General features: G+C 29.6%; 2 protein-coding genes across 3 annotated transcripts; both read right to left on the bottom strand.

Moving 5' to 3' along the window:
- Positions 1-5910: 5910 nt before the first annotated feature.
- Positions 5911-7311, bottom strand: LOC133671087 (rust resistance kinase Lr10-like). The gene has a single exon (XM_062091718.1). It carries the CDS (start codon positions 6990-6992, stop codon positions 5940-5942), a length of 1053 nt encoding a protein of 350 aa, XP_061947702.1. The 5' UTR covers positions 6993-7311; the 3' UTR covers positions 5911-5939.
- Positions 7312-7391: 80 nt separating this feature from the next.
- On the bottom strand, positions 7392-12583 carry LOC133671088 (uncharacterized). Of its 2 annotated transcripts, XM_062091719.1 has the most exons (7): positions 11682-12583; positions 11451-11486; positions 10849-10881; positions 10191-10214; positions 10021-10053; positions 9758-9790; positions 7392-7629 (listed from the first exon to the last, which is right to left on the bottom strand). In XM_062091719.1, exons 1-7 carry the CDS (start codon positions 11944-11946, stop codon positions 7454-7456), a joined length of 600 nt encoding a protein of 199 aa, XP_061947703.1. In that variant the 5' UTR covers positions 11947-12583; the 3' UTR covers positions 7392-7453. The 2 variants fall into 2 exon arrangements, with proteins under 2 accessions (XP_061947703.1, XP_061947704.1); XM_062091720.1 differs by lacking the exon at positions 10191-10214.
- Between the last annotated feature and the right edge of the window lie 897 nt (positions 12584-13480).

Here is a 13480-nt window from a genome sequence, read left to right as displayed (position 1 = left end):
GATTTTATACTGAAAATAAAACAGGGCCACGTCCAAACAAACACACGACCATTTGATGACCAAAGAGGGCCAAGAAATCAAAATCCTACACGTGGATGAGTTGACAGAGGACTTTACATATGTTAGAGAGAAGGACAAGGTGGGGCGGCCATTGATGACGCAGAGCTAGCCTAGGATTGAGATGAGAGGGACAGGGAGGGGTGTTGTTCGAAAGTGAGATTTCTGCATGAAAATGATGTCAAGATGAGGCGAGGGAGACTAATTCTTTTTCTATTTTAAAAGTTTTTTTAAATAAATTATTATTTTTTATTTTTTTATATTTTCACACCATAACCATATTAAAAATAATTTTTTTTTTTAAAAAAATTTATTTTAATATATTAAAAAAAATGCTTTAAAAAATTTCGTTAACACACTTTTAAACACCAACAATTACTTAAGCCGTGCAAATAAAATTAGGACAATTTTAGTTATATTTGTTTTTTCGTTTCAAAAGTATTTTTAAAAAAAATTAATTTTTTTTATTTTTTTATTTTTAATTAATATTTTTTTAATTATTTTAATATAATTGTATCAAATTTTTTTTAAAAAAAAATATTTTATAACTTATTTGCTTGAGGTCGTCATTGACGATAAGATTATTAAGTGTGTGGACATTTTACCTTGAAAAATGATAGGATTGGTGGAAAAATTTCACTCGTTAAAACCAAAAGTAGCTTTCGAGGCTAAGGATTAAAGTTCGTATAAAGTTAGCCCACTAATTGATATGTTCTTATTAGACCTCATTTTGTACTGTGTCGGGGCAGTATTTTTAACAAAATTAAATTTTTTCTTGTTTTAAATTATTTTTTTAAATTATTTTTAAATTATTTTGATATGTTAATATTAAAAATAAAAAATTATTTTAATATATTTTTAAATAAAAAATACTTTAAAAAATAACCATTAATATAGTAATAAAGAACACTCTATTATTAATCTTGATGGGTGTAACTTAACTGATCAGACTCTAGATTTGCTTCGTAAAGGTTACCAATTCGAGTCTCACAAACTTCAGGGCTACTGAAGTCTTATATAGTCGTTAACTTTAGGGTCTGCGAGATTAATCAAGATACACACAAACTGATCTGGACACCTACATTAATAAAAAAAAATACTCTATTATTTGATCAATGATGTAACCCTCCAATGATATCGATTATTTACATACGTTATTTCAGTAAAATAAGTTATGGAATACTACTGAAACGAATTTCAATCAGGAATATGACCATTATGTTCATTGAATTTGAATAATTAAATTCAAATTTTTAGTGCATGATAAAAACTAAAATAATCTAGTTTCTTAATATTTTATTTCTCTCATCTAATTTAAGTCATTAAATACAAAATCAACGGTTGAGATTTCAAACATTACTAGTTATGTTCACTCGAAAACGTGAAGGGGTCGAGTCCCATAAAAGCTAGCATCATCAACTTTATTAATTAAATGCAATAAAATGCATAAAATATGAACAATCCAATACAATATTCTAATTTAAATTCAACCTTCCTGCTTGCCATGGGAATTGTTACTGATCAATATTTGCGTGATGGCACCTGAAGTAAACCCCATCTTCTTTAGCAACCGTGAGTTGGAGCAAAAAATAATTTTAACGCAACAAAAAAAAAATAGATATCGGGAATGTGTCTAAAAAAAAGAAAGAAGATTTTAACCATGAATTCAATAATATTTTTATTTAATATTAAAATAAAAATATATTAGATTAACATAAATTGACATGCAAGAATTGAAAAGATAATTTTAGAAAAAAATAAAATGGAAAGCTCGATCTCTAATTAAACCCCTAAAAAACAGCTCAAAAAAACAAAATAAAACCCAAATCCAAAAACACTTATGCGGCCAAATCTGTCTTTTTAGGAAAGGAGAAGGAGAACAAAACCTCAGTGAAACTCTTCTTATGAATTGAAACTCATTGATATTAATTTTAGTTATTTTGGTGATCAAAATCATCGTTAATAACTATTTTCTCTCTCTACACGCGAATTTGGCGGTCTTATCTCTCATCTCACAAAAAAAAAAGATTAAAAATGAGGAAAATGAACTTTGATATTAAAATTAAATTTCCAAAAACTAAAAGAATCGATTACCTATAAATAAAAAAATATAGGGGATCAAAATAATTTTTTTGTATGAAATTCAAAGCTACCAACTATTTTACTTGTTTTTTTTCACTTTGATTCAATATCTTCCAATCCAATCTTCTCTTCAAAAAAAAAAAACATGCAATTAGATGTTAATTAGATTTTAAAAGAGAATTCAGTTGTGCAAAGAAAAAACTTGAAAATTAAATTACTTTTTTTAAAAATTATTATTTTAATTCACAATTATTGATGAGAGGATAAACAATGGTTTTAACTATGAATTGGTTACAGTTAGATAAAAAATTACTATCATTTTCAAAGGCGTCTAAGACAGCATGATGAGTGAGAGTCATTGCCACGTCTATGCTCATGGCAACGTACAATCCATCGACAACGTGCACTTGATATCTGCCTTCGCAGGTTGAAATGAAAGGTGCCAAAACAAAGGGCAATAGGATGCCTTTTATTTATATTCTAGATTGGTGGCTCGCGTGAAGTCACAGGACGAACTAATTTTTTTTAACCGGGCAAAAAGAGTTAAGGAGATACTTATGTTTTTTAAAAAAAAATAAAAGAAATTTAATAACAAGATTAAATCTTGATTAATTTAATAATATAATAAAAATATAAGATGACAAAAAAGAAACTAAAAACAATGTTAAATGGTAATATTGAAAAAAAATAAAACAACCCTTTTTAATTCCTATTAATTTTTTAAACCGTGACCTGAGTTATCAGACTAGAAACACTATAAATATAAAAGGGTTAAAGCTACACAAAAAATATCCAAAATAAAAACAACAATAAAAAGAATAAGGGTTAAAATTGTAAAAATATAAATAAATTAAAGGGCGACAATGAATTTTCAATTTGAGAGTTAAATTGAAACAAATAGAAACATTAACAAAAGAATAAAAATCTAAATGATAAAAAAAAAACAACAACACATTATAAACTTGTATTAATAGATAAAATTAAAAACAATGAAACTTTTATAAAAGGGTTGAGGAAAAAAATAACAAATCATAGGAATACAAATCAAATCTAAAACATCAGAACATAATAATTTTTTTTCTTTTTTTTCTCAAATCAAGGATTGAAAAGTAAAGAAAATAAAGTTTTAGAATAAAAGTGAATTTTTAAAAATTCTAGGGATCGAAAGACATCAATTGAAAAGTAGACAAATCAAAGCTTACTTTTCACATCAATTTTTAAATTACCATCTAGTTTTCATTTGTTTTTTTATATATATATATTTTCTATCTTTAAATCTTGTCATTTTTAATAAATTAGAAGCAATTACTTAATAATTTGATCAAAAAAGACCAAATCACAAATAAAAAAAAACTCAACATCTAGAATGAAAAATAATCATAACTCTAAGGGGTAACTTAACTGGTAAGGTCTTGGGTTTGCTTTCCAATAATCATGAGTTTGAGTCTTTTTAGAATCACTGGAGGTTTACATAGTTATTAACTTTAGGGCTCATGAAATTAATCGAGGTACATATAAACTGATCCGGACATCTATATTAGTAATAATAATAAAAATCATTGCATGGTGAAAAGGGAAAGGCTGCATAATATTTTGAGCCACAATAAAACCACCATGTATTTAATTTCTTTATAATGTTTAACATTCACGATATTAACTTTTTAAAAAATATTTTGAATAAATAAATAAAACTGATTACACATGGTTTGGGATTTAACAAAAATTAGAAACAAATAGACTACTATTACGTACACTGTAGTGGTCGGTGATTTGCATCACAGGAGCAAAAAAGTTCACATCAAAGTCGGTGAAAAACAAGTTTTGAATTGCTTCCTGCCACAGAAAACCACAGTCCAACACACCTCCTCCACATATGTTTTTATGTTAATATTTTTTAACTAATTTATATACAAAATCAAACAAAGTTGTTAAAGAATATATATATATATATATATATATATATATATATATATATATATATATATATATATATATATATATTAGAGAGAGGACAGAAGGACAAGGTGGGGCGGCCATTCTCAAAGGCATTAAAGACAGCATGAGAGTCATTACGCTGGGCAACATAACACCAGAAAAGCACCAAGATCATCATCTTTAGACAACGTGCACATGATATCTGCCTTCACAGGGTGATATCATCTAGCCTGTTTAGAAATATAATTGGTTTTTTTTACTTAGAAATATATTAAAATAATAATTTTTTACTTTTTAAAAATTATTTTTGAAATCCGCGCATTAAAATATCTAAAAACACCTAAACAATATTAATTTAAAACAAAAAAAAAATTTAAAATTTTTAAAAATACTTTTAAAATATAAAAATAAACAGTGCCAAGAGGCTCACGGCAAATGCCAAAACAAAAGGCAATAGCTTTTTTTATTTTTTTAAGCAAGAGAGTGCACTTATGGAGTCTCTCGAAAGTCAAACATGTCATTTCATTATGTTATTGGATATACCGTGAGGTTCCTTTCCTCCCAGTTCGGTGGTGGTTGAGTGATTTGTTTTATTTTTTTTTCTTTCTCTCTTTTTCTTTATAAATTGCAGATTAGTTTTTTTTTAATACTATTACTTTGGTCTTGTTTCTTTTATTTTTTTTTAATTTTTGGCCTTGATTTAATGTAGAAGTTATGTTTCTTTTCAATTTAGTCCTTCAATTTCAATTTATAATGTATTATTTTTTATATTTAATCTTTTTCACTTATTTTCTTTTTTGGTTTTATTATTCAACAAATGGTTTTTTTTGTTTTCTTTTACATTGCCTTTGTGGTTTTCTTTTTTGCCTGTCAAGTTATCTCGGTTTCATGACTTAAACTACGAGTTTTGCAGGTTAACCTGAGTTTGCTTACCTCTTATTACATAGGTTACATGTCTATTGCACTATCTCGGATTGACTTGGGCCAATCTTTTTGCCTTTTTTTTATTCAATTTTGTTCCTCTATAGATTTTTTCCATAAGTATTGTGAATTTTTTAAAAAACATTATTTGTTTGTTATTATCTAATTAAAATAAAACCAACATATTAATCACATTCAATGATATAACATAAGTTATTAATTTCTCTTATTTCTTTAAACTATACTTGTATCACCTTATACATAAAACATTTGAATCCGCAGCTTAGCCTCAACCCATTACTAGTGCGTGTGTGTTTATACAAGACATTTATCCTATTCTGTTTGTTAAATTTTATTTATTCAAATATTTTTTTATTTAATTAAACTATAATAGAAAAAGACACACACATTAAATTGTTTGGATAAAATAAAAGAAAAACAAATTATGCAAGGTTATATATATCATAAATATTATTTGAAAAAAATATTTTCATCTTAAAAAGTAAGTTTATCTATCCAAAAGATTTTAAAAAAAAACTATAGATGAATGCCAATGATGACAGTGCGACAATGGACTGATCAATCGACAAATGCCAAGTATATCATTGATGCTTGGCATGTAGGAGTTAGAGTAAAGGTAAGTGAAAAGGAGATTGCGACTAAAAAAGAGATAGAAAGGTGCACAAGGAAAGTCATGAAAAGAGAGATGGGGAATGGGATTAGAAGGAATTCAGAGAAGTGGAAGGAACTAGCTAAAATTACATTAGATGAAGGTGGAAGCTCTAATAAAGAATATTCAAGATTTTATAACTAAACTTGCAAGCAAGTCCAATAGTTGGAGCTAAATGGATAACAATATCTAATAAATCGATACAATCAATAAAGTTTAATACCTAAGTGAACCTATTATCAATATTAATAAATACATAGTTGTATTTTCATCATTAACGACCAAATTGATATGAAGAGTCAATACAATCATTTGGTGGATCTGATAACTTTGCTGGATTATCCTTATCATTATCTTCTGGTATATGTTGTAGGGTGAGAAAAGGCCTAGGAGGCATTTGTAAGGATTCAACATCTGCCTCAAGCATCTCTACAACTTTATGCATTGAGGGACGATCACTAGGTTTCAGTTGTATACACCACAATGCCACAATAATTATCTTCTTTGTAGTTTTCTTCCCATATTCTGTCGCATTTTCTTGTATTTCTATGTCCTTGCCTGCACTAACTTGGTCATAAACCCATGAAGGAAAGTAAATTTGGCTTGAATGATTTGCCAATTCATTCAGGTTCTTCCTTCTTCCTACCATGTCCATCAATAACATTCCAAAACTATAGACATCTGCTTTGTACGAGACACCTCCAATATTTTTATAAAATAGTTCAGGAGCCATGTATCCTATCGTTCCTCTAGCGGCAGTGAGGGGCACAGTGTTATTAGATGTTGGGTACAATTTTGCTAGTCCAAAATCTGATATTTTTGGAACAAATTTTTCGTCAAGCAAAATGTTGTGGGGCTTGATATCAAAATGCAAAATCTGCATATCACAACCTTGATGTAGATATTCAATGCCACGAGCCACCCCAAGAGATATCTCATATATTCTCTCATTGCTTAGTGGGACACTACCTTGCTTAGAAAAAATATACTTTTCAAGAGATCCATTAGGCATGAACTCATATATAAGAGCACGCTTCGATCCCTCAACTGTGAAGCCTATGAGTTGCACGACATTGACATGGTGGATTCTTCCGATTGTGGCAACTTCGTTGATAAAATCTTGTCCATTGGCTTTTGACTTGCCTAATAATTTAACTGCTGCAAAACGACCACTACGAAGCTTTCCTTTATATACTAAGCCAAAACCTCCTTCACCCAACTTGTCTCTAAATCCGGTTGTTATCTTCTTAATCTCTGAATAAGAGTACCTTATCGGCATGAGATCATTCTCATAGCTTTGCAAGAATTTTTCAATGTTGTCATACATTGATAAATGTCTTCTTCTCCATTTGTAGATCAGTAAAATTATGAGACACGAAAACCCAGAAAGGAATAAAAGTGCACGATATATCCCTGTGTGAAGACATCACAAAACCAATCAATGTTAAAAACAGATACATTGTTTGTTGTTAGATTTCCATATCAACACTTTTTCAACGCTCTAATAAATACTTCTTGAAAATGCTAACATAATAGTATTAAAGCAATTCTATGATAGAGATAATAAAATGAACCATACAGCATTTTAAAAATACTCGGCCAATTTGTATGATTAAAAGCTTTTCTTTCCATTTCATTGAAATCATGATTTATAACTGAAAAGACTATATATAACAATGTTAATAAATAATAATTTGAGGTAAAAAATAATTAAAACTTTGATTTGCATTTAAAACAATGCAATAGTTAGGAATCGATAAGAACTATTTAAATTTTAAGGACTTATTTTTAAGAAATAAACTGATGGAAATAAGCAAAAGATGAGCATAGATTTAATACTTCACAATTAGTCCAGAAAAGAAACGTAAAATACTTGCCAATGAGGAGAAGTAACGTAATGAGTAGAACTGTGAGGATGCTTAGTAAATTTGAAGAGATGGTGCCCGTCATGTAATGACCATTTTCTGCCAAATAAAAACAACATGGCCACAAGGAAAAAAAACCTTTAAAACATAAACAAATATTAAATAAGACTAAAATCAACAAACAGTTATGTCCACTCTTTAGAGAAAGAAATATTGAAATATATATCAACTTAACATCCTGCTTGTTAAGAGTTGAAGGCTTGAAAAAGAGAAATATGAATGAGAGAGAACTCTCCAATTCTTAATAACGTCACTAAATCCATCCTTTCCTTATCATTTTTCTTCACAAACATAACCTAAGATTGTGCTTTACAGGAATAATGGATTAGACAAAGTAGAAGGACGAAGAAGAGAAATGATGAATGACTTATCATTAACCTAATTATTAATTTGACTAATGGAAGAGCAAAAGAATGAGAATCAATTCATCCAAACCGAAAACATTATCCTCATTCTTTCCCTCTCATCCATCTAAAGGAGTCGAAGGAGAGGCATAATCCATCTAAATTGATCAAAGGTTTTAAACTAATATTGAATCCTTCCCAATATCCTTATCCTACTTTCTAAAGGATGTATACATTCAATCCCTCTATCCTAACCGTTTCCCTCCCATCCATCCTCCTTCTAATTCCCCCTAACAGAAGGAATTGTTTTTTTTTTTTAAAATAATCCTAGAGCAATTGCCCAAGAAAAATTGCTTGTGATCTTTCAATCTTTTAGATAGCTTTTAGTTATTGTCTTAGGATATAAAAAATGGAGACATTAAGGACTTAAACATATTTGGCTAAAGAGACAAAGACAATGACATGAAAAAATATGTCCCCATAACAATTTTTAAGTGAATTTTTGTACTTTCAAAATAAAAGATACACAAGGAATATGTCTCTAGAGAAAATATTTATTGTTTTTTATCCATAAAATATTCTTGTAAAAAATTGTTAATTCCAAAATTATCAAACTGAGACATGTAACGATAAAAGTGATTATTATTATAGTTTTAAAACCTGACCTGAAAGAAAGCCCGGGTCACGAGGTGGAAGAGTCAACCCGGGATAACTTTTGAACCAGGTTAACCCAATTTTTTTTTTAAAGGATAAAAATAATGTTTTGATATTTTTTTCTCACTAGATTGAGATTTTAGGTTAGTATAACTGTTTCTCAAAATTTGGGTATGGTTAAAAGGATCACCAGATTCGGATCTTAAGTTGACCGAGGTGTTTTTGTTCTTGTCAAAATTGCCATATGAGTATTTCAGGTTAGTCATGCTATTTCATAAATTTTGGTTATGTGAAATTGGAATCTCAGGTTAACTGAGTTATTTTAGTTCTGGTTAAAGAGAATCTTCAGATTGAAATTTCAGGTTAGCTGAGCTTTTTTTTTTTTTTAAATTTTGGTTCTAGTTAAAGGGATTATTAGATTAGGATCTCAGGTTGACCGAGCTATTGGTTCTGGTTAAAAGCAATTGTCAGATTGAAATTTTAGGTTGACAAAGTTAAAGATAAAGACTAAGGTTATGGTTAAAGAGGGTCTCTAAATTGAGATTTCAAGTTAATCGAGCTAAAGGTAACACCTTTTGTTCTGGTTAAAGGGGATTGTCAGATTGGGATCTTTAGCCGACCAAACTATTTGTTCTGGTTAAAGAAAATTTCTAGATTAGGATTTTAGGTTGATCGAGCTAAAAACAAAGACTAATGTTTTTGTTAAAGAGAGTCTCTAGATTGAGATTTTAGGTTAACCAAGCTATGACAATATTTTAGTTCTGATTAAAAGGAATCACTAGATTGGGGTTTTAGTTTGACCAAGGTAAAGACAAAGACCATCATTCTGGTTAAAGGGGATATCTAGATTGCGATTTCAAGTTAACCAAGCTGAAGCTAACATTTTTTGTTATGGTCAAAGGGGATCGTCAGATTGGGATCTCTAATTAACCGAGCTGTTTTTCAGATTTTGGATATGATTAAAAGTGATCGCCAGATTGAAATTTTATGTTAACCAAGCTATTAGTTCTAGTTAAAAGAAAACATTAGATTGAGATTTCAGGTTGACTGAGTTAAAGATAAAAATCAAGGTTCTGGTTAAACAGGATCTCTAGATTAAGATTTAGATTAATAGAGCTGAATGCAACATTTTAATTTTGGTTAAAGGTATATAAAAAATTGATCCTTACTTGTGACCAAGCTGAATTCCAAATACCGTTTTCCTGTTACCAAAGAAAACAAGTACATTTAATATCAATGGATTTTAGGAAAGATATGTACAAAATGCTCAAAGCTTATGCATTGGAAAAAACAATGTCAAATGGTCAATGTTTCCATTTCATATACCACTATTCATGACCGATGAAATGCTTAAGGTAAATTTATGAAACCATTTTTCAGATTATTTTATTAGTTGAATATTAATAATAAAAAAAGAAGCAAATTAACTCACCCTTGTTGTTGTGATCAAATGTCAGCCAGATATCTATATTCAAAAAGAAAAAGAGAAAACTATTGTCAGCGTGCAAAATCTTGATGATGAATAAAATACAAGCCATGGTATACATTGCAAGGACTCCAATCCAATTAAGCCACAATCAATGAGACATCAATAGTCCTCACCTTGTAAAAACCAGGTTTTTCGCCCTAAAAAAACAGCAGTGACAGTGTTAAAAATCTTATAATGACGTTAAATAAATCAACGCATGAAAGAAACATAATATGCCCAATATCTTATTTTATTTTGAGAATATTCAAATTAGAGAGTTTCAAGTAAAAGAAACAATTATCGTAATTATATATTAATTTTAATATTATTTTATAAATAAGTTCTAGAATTAGAAGTTTTTTGCACCGCATTGTTTTAGAAAAAACAAATGGAGTCGGGGTGTAAATTTTTCTTTTATGAAATTAGGCTACTGTGCCACTTTTTCTTTTTAATTAATGGGCATTAATTAGAAGGGTATGAAGTAGGTACACATGCCCGAAAATCATATCTTTTTTTTGGATTTGAGGAAACTTCACCTCCCGGAAAGCGCATTTTGTGGGCCCAGGTGAGTGAGTAAAACCCCGACTATCCCAGGCTCTTACAAGAGATGCACATCCTGACTCGAACTCGAGATCTGCTGTAACAGCAGATCTCAAGCTCTTTGTCACCACGCTACACCCCTTGAGGACCTGAAAATCATATCGATAGACATGATTATTTATTTTATTTATTATCTCATACCTTCCCTAATTCTCATTTGACATACTTAATAGGTAATAGAAAAGCTCTTACCAAGTTTTGTGAGTACCTCATCAGCCAGAAATTCTGCAAGAAACACAAACGATTGTTATTCTTATTGTTATTAAATTTTTTAAAAAAATGATCTTGATAATTGTACTGTTTACCGGGGAATATAGAAATATAATAACTAAATAATTGCCATGTGCTTTATTGGGAATATAGAAATATAATAACTAAATATAATAACTTAAATAATGATACAGATCATGGGAAATGTTTTTTAAAATTAGTTATAATGCTGTAGGAGAGAGGTTTAAATTTGAGAGAGAAATAAAAAAAAAGATATATTTAATATATAATTGGGGAAGGGGTGTTTAAAAGTTAGCCCAACTACGGGAGTAATTTGCAACCTTTCTAATAATAATAATAAAATATTTCTTTTTTTTAACTAAATGTCTGTGTCTATATTTATAATATATGAGAGAGAGAGAGAGAGAGAGAGAGAGAGAGAGCTTGACAAAGTATATGACTATGAAAACTCTGTTTTCAACCATGTATGCTGTTTGTTACCTTTGGAGCTAATTAAATAGAATATTAATTAAAAAATGAATAATATATGTAAAAAATAACAGCGATACGAAGGAGTTTTTTACCTGTTACAACTCTGATCGGATCATCCATGATGTTGGCTGTTTTATTAAAAAGAAATAAAAACAAAAGTCAAATTAAAATAATTGATTTAAGAGATTAATTGGCTGAAAACTTGAAATTGTGTTCCGAGACTAATTTTTCTTTCTTTATTGTCTTGTAGAAGATTTCTATTAAGCAATACAAAAATAAAGCAAATACATTAATTGGCCGAGAGAGAGAAAGAAAACACGTACAGTAGAATGAATATCCACAACTGTTCTTGTCCGCGGTGGCTTCATCAAGATAACTGCAGCGGTGCTCTTTGACAGAATCACAGCAGAATGAGAACCATGAAAGCTCGAACCCATTCATCAAAATATCATGGACATCTAGATACGACATACTGGCTTTGTTTTCTGGCAGAAGAGATCGAGGCAAAAAATAAATCAAATTTATAAGGCATAAGTCCGGCACTTCCAGCAAGTCGGCACCAACCATGACATAGGAATGACCTTCCATGTTGATGGATCTGGGAGAAGAAACACTGCTAGAAAAGGTAGAATTATATGCAGTCGAATTGCCATTTATGCAAGAACTGGTATCCAAAATATAATCTGGAGGACTCGGTATTTGATTTTCACAAGTTAATAAAAATCAACTTAGGAAAGTCGACGACTGAGCTAAAAAACTTATATGGACGATAATCCACAAGCTGATGAGGAAAGGAGAAGCAATCATCTTTCTGAATAGCTGCATCCACAAGTTGAATTGTGAAGTTACTGTAACTGATTGCCTGAACATAATACTTTACCTTGTTCAAGATTAAAGTTGGACGAACATTGTTTTCACAATCAAGTTCAAAATTTTGGTTGCCACAGCCATTGGGATCGGTTTTTAATCAAAAAGGGTAGCTAATATTACGGATATTGCCACAAGAAGAAGGAGCACAGTCATTGATGTTCTTTCTAGCACTGCAAGAATGGTGGGTGGATAGGATAACTAGCAAGAGAAGGGCTACATGCGCACCAAAGAGGTGCCTTAATATGGCACTGAACATTGAGAGAGAAAAGTTTTATGGGAAATAAAATAATGGTTTTGTTAGATTTTGCACAAAAGATTTATAGGATATAACTGTATTATGTGTTCTTGAGATGAGAACAATTAATACTTGTCTACGAATACCAACTTGGATCAAGACAAAAGCAAATCAATGGCCACAACTTATTGATGAGTTCAAAGTCTTAGCTAATACTTCTCTACTAATGAGATAATGGCTACAAAAGTCAAAGTATCCATTAGAAGGCTTCATTGAGTTTATTTTAAAGCCTAAAATGAAGTGAATTCAACATAAAGACTTAAATCTATTGGATATTTGTTTATTTTTTGGAGCATATCCAACGCTACAAAAGGGTTTTCGATGCGATTCAATTTAAATTGAAAACTAGATATTTATACCTTTCAAACGATATATTGTAGGCTCACTAATTCATCTATATATAAAAAAACAACATGTTTGAAGTTGGATATAGAATATGCCAGTAAAGTGCAAAAACAGAAAATATATTTTTTCATTAAAAATTATGGATTCCATTAACTACAACGAGTCCTTAATATTATTGGGTATTTATGTGGCAGGCTTTAACTCACTTATTTTATAAGGATTTCATATAACAAAAATTAATGCTTATTTTAGAAGGCATCAGCCTTTTGTTCAATAAGGATTCTTCAACAATTATTTCTCTTAGGTATTTTTCACTATCATATGCGACAACGGGTGGAAATAATTTTTGACTATTGTTTTATTTATTTTTATTATTTTAAACCTTATTTTAACTAGTTTAGGCTTTATTTAAATTAGATGTATGTCTGACCCATTAGTTTTAGGATTACATATAAATACTCTTATGTAAGGATTTTTATTTAGTTGTTGAATTTTTATCTAAGTTTGTCGTATATTGTGTGCCTTTTTTTCTTTTTGTGGTTAAGTGATTCTCATACTAAGTTTTTAATTTAACTTACAAACTCTTCAAAGGATTGATCAACTTCGTTGTAA

Source organism: Populus nigra, chromosome 13, assembly GCF_951802175.1.
Source record: "Populus nigra chromosome 13, ddPopNigr1.1, whole genome shotgun sequence".
Taxonomy (NCBI): Eukaryota; Viridiplantae; Streptophyta; class Magnoliopsida; order Malpighiales; family Salicaceae; genus Populus; species Populus nigra.
Note: the sequence above shows the minus strand (reverse complement) of the source record. Positions and strands in the feature narration are given on the sequence as shown.

Coding starts and splice junctions, on each gene's coding strand:
- LOC133671088 (XM_062091719.1), bottom strand. CDS start 11,946: ATGGAAGGTCATTCCTATGTCATGGTTGGTGCCGACTTGCTGGAAGTG. Junction 11,487..11,681: donor TTGTGGATATTCATTCTACT/GTACGTGTTTTC, acceptor TTAATAAAACAG/CCAACATCATGGATGATCCG. Junction 10,215..10,848: donor TGAGGTACTCACAAAACTTG/GTAAGAGCTTTT, acceptor CTGTTTTTTTAG/GGCGAAAAACCTGGTTTTTA.
- LOC133671087 (XM_062091718.1), bottom strand. CDS start 6,992: ATGTATGACAACATTGAAAAATTCTTGCAAAGCTATGAGAATGATCTC.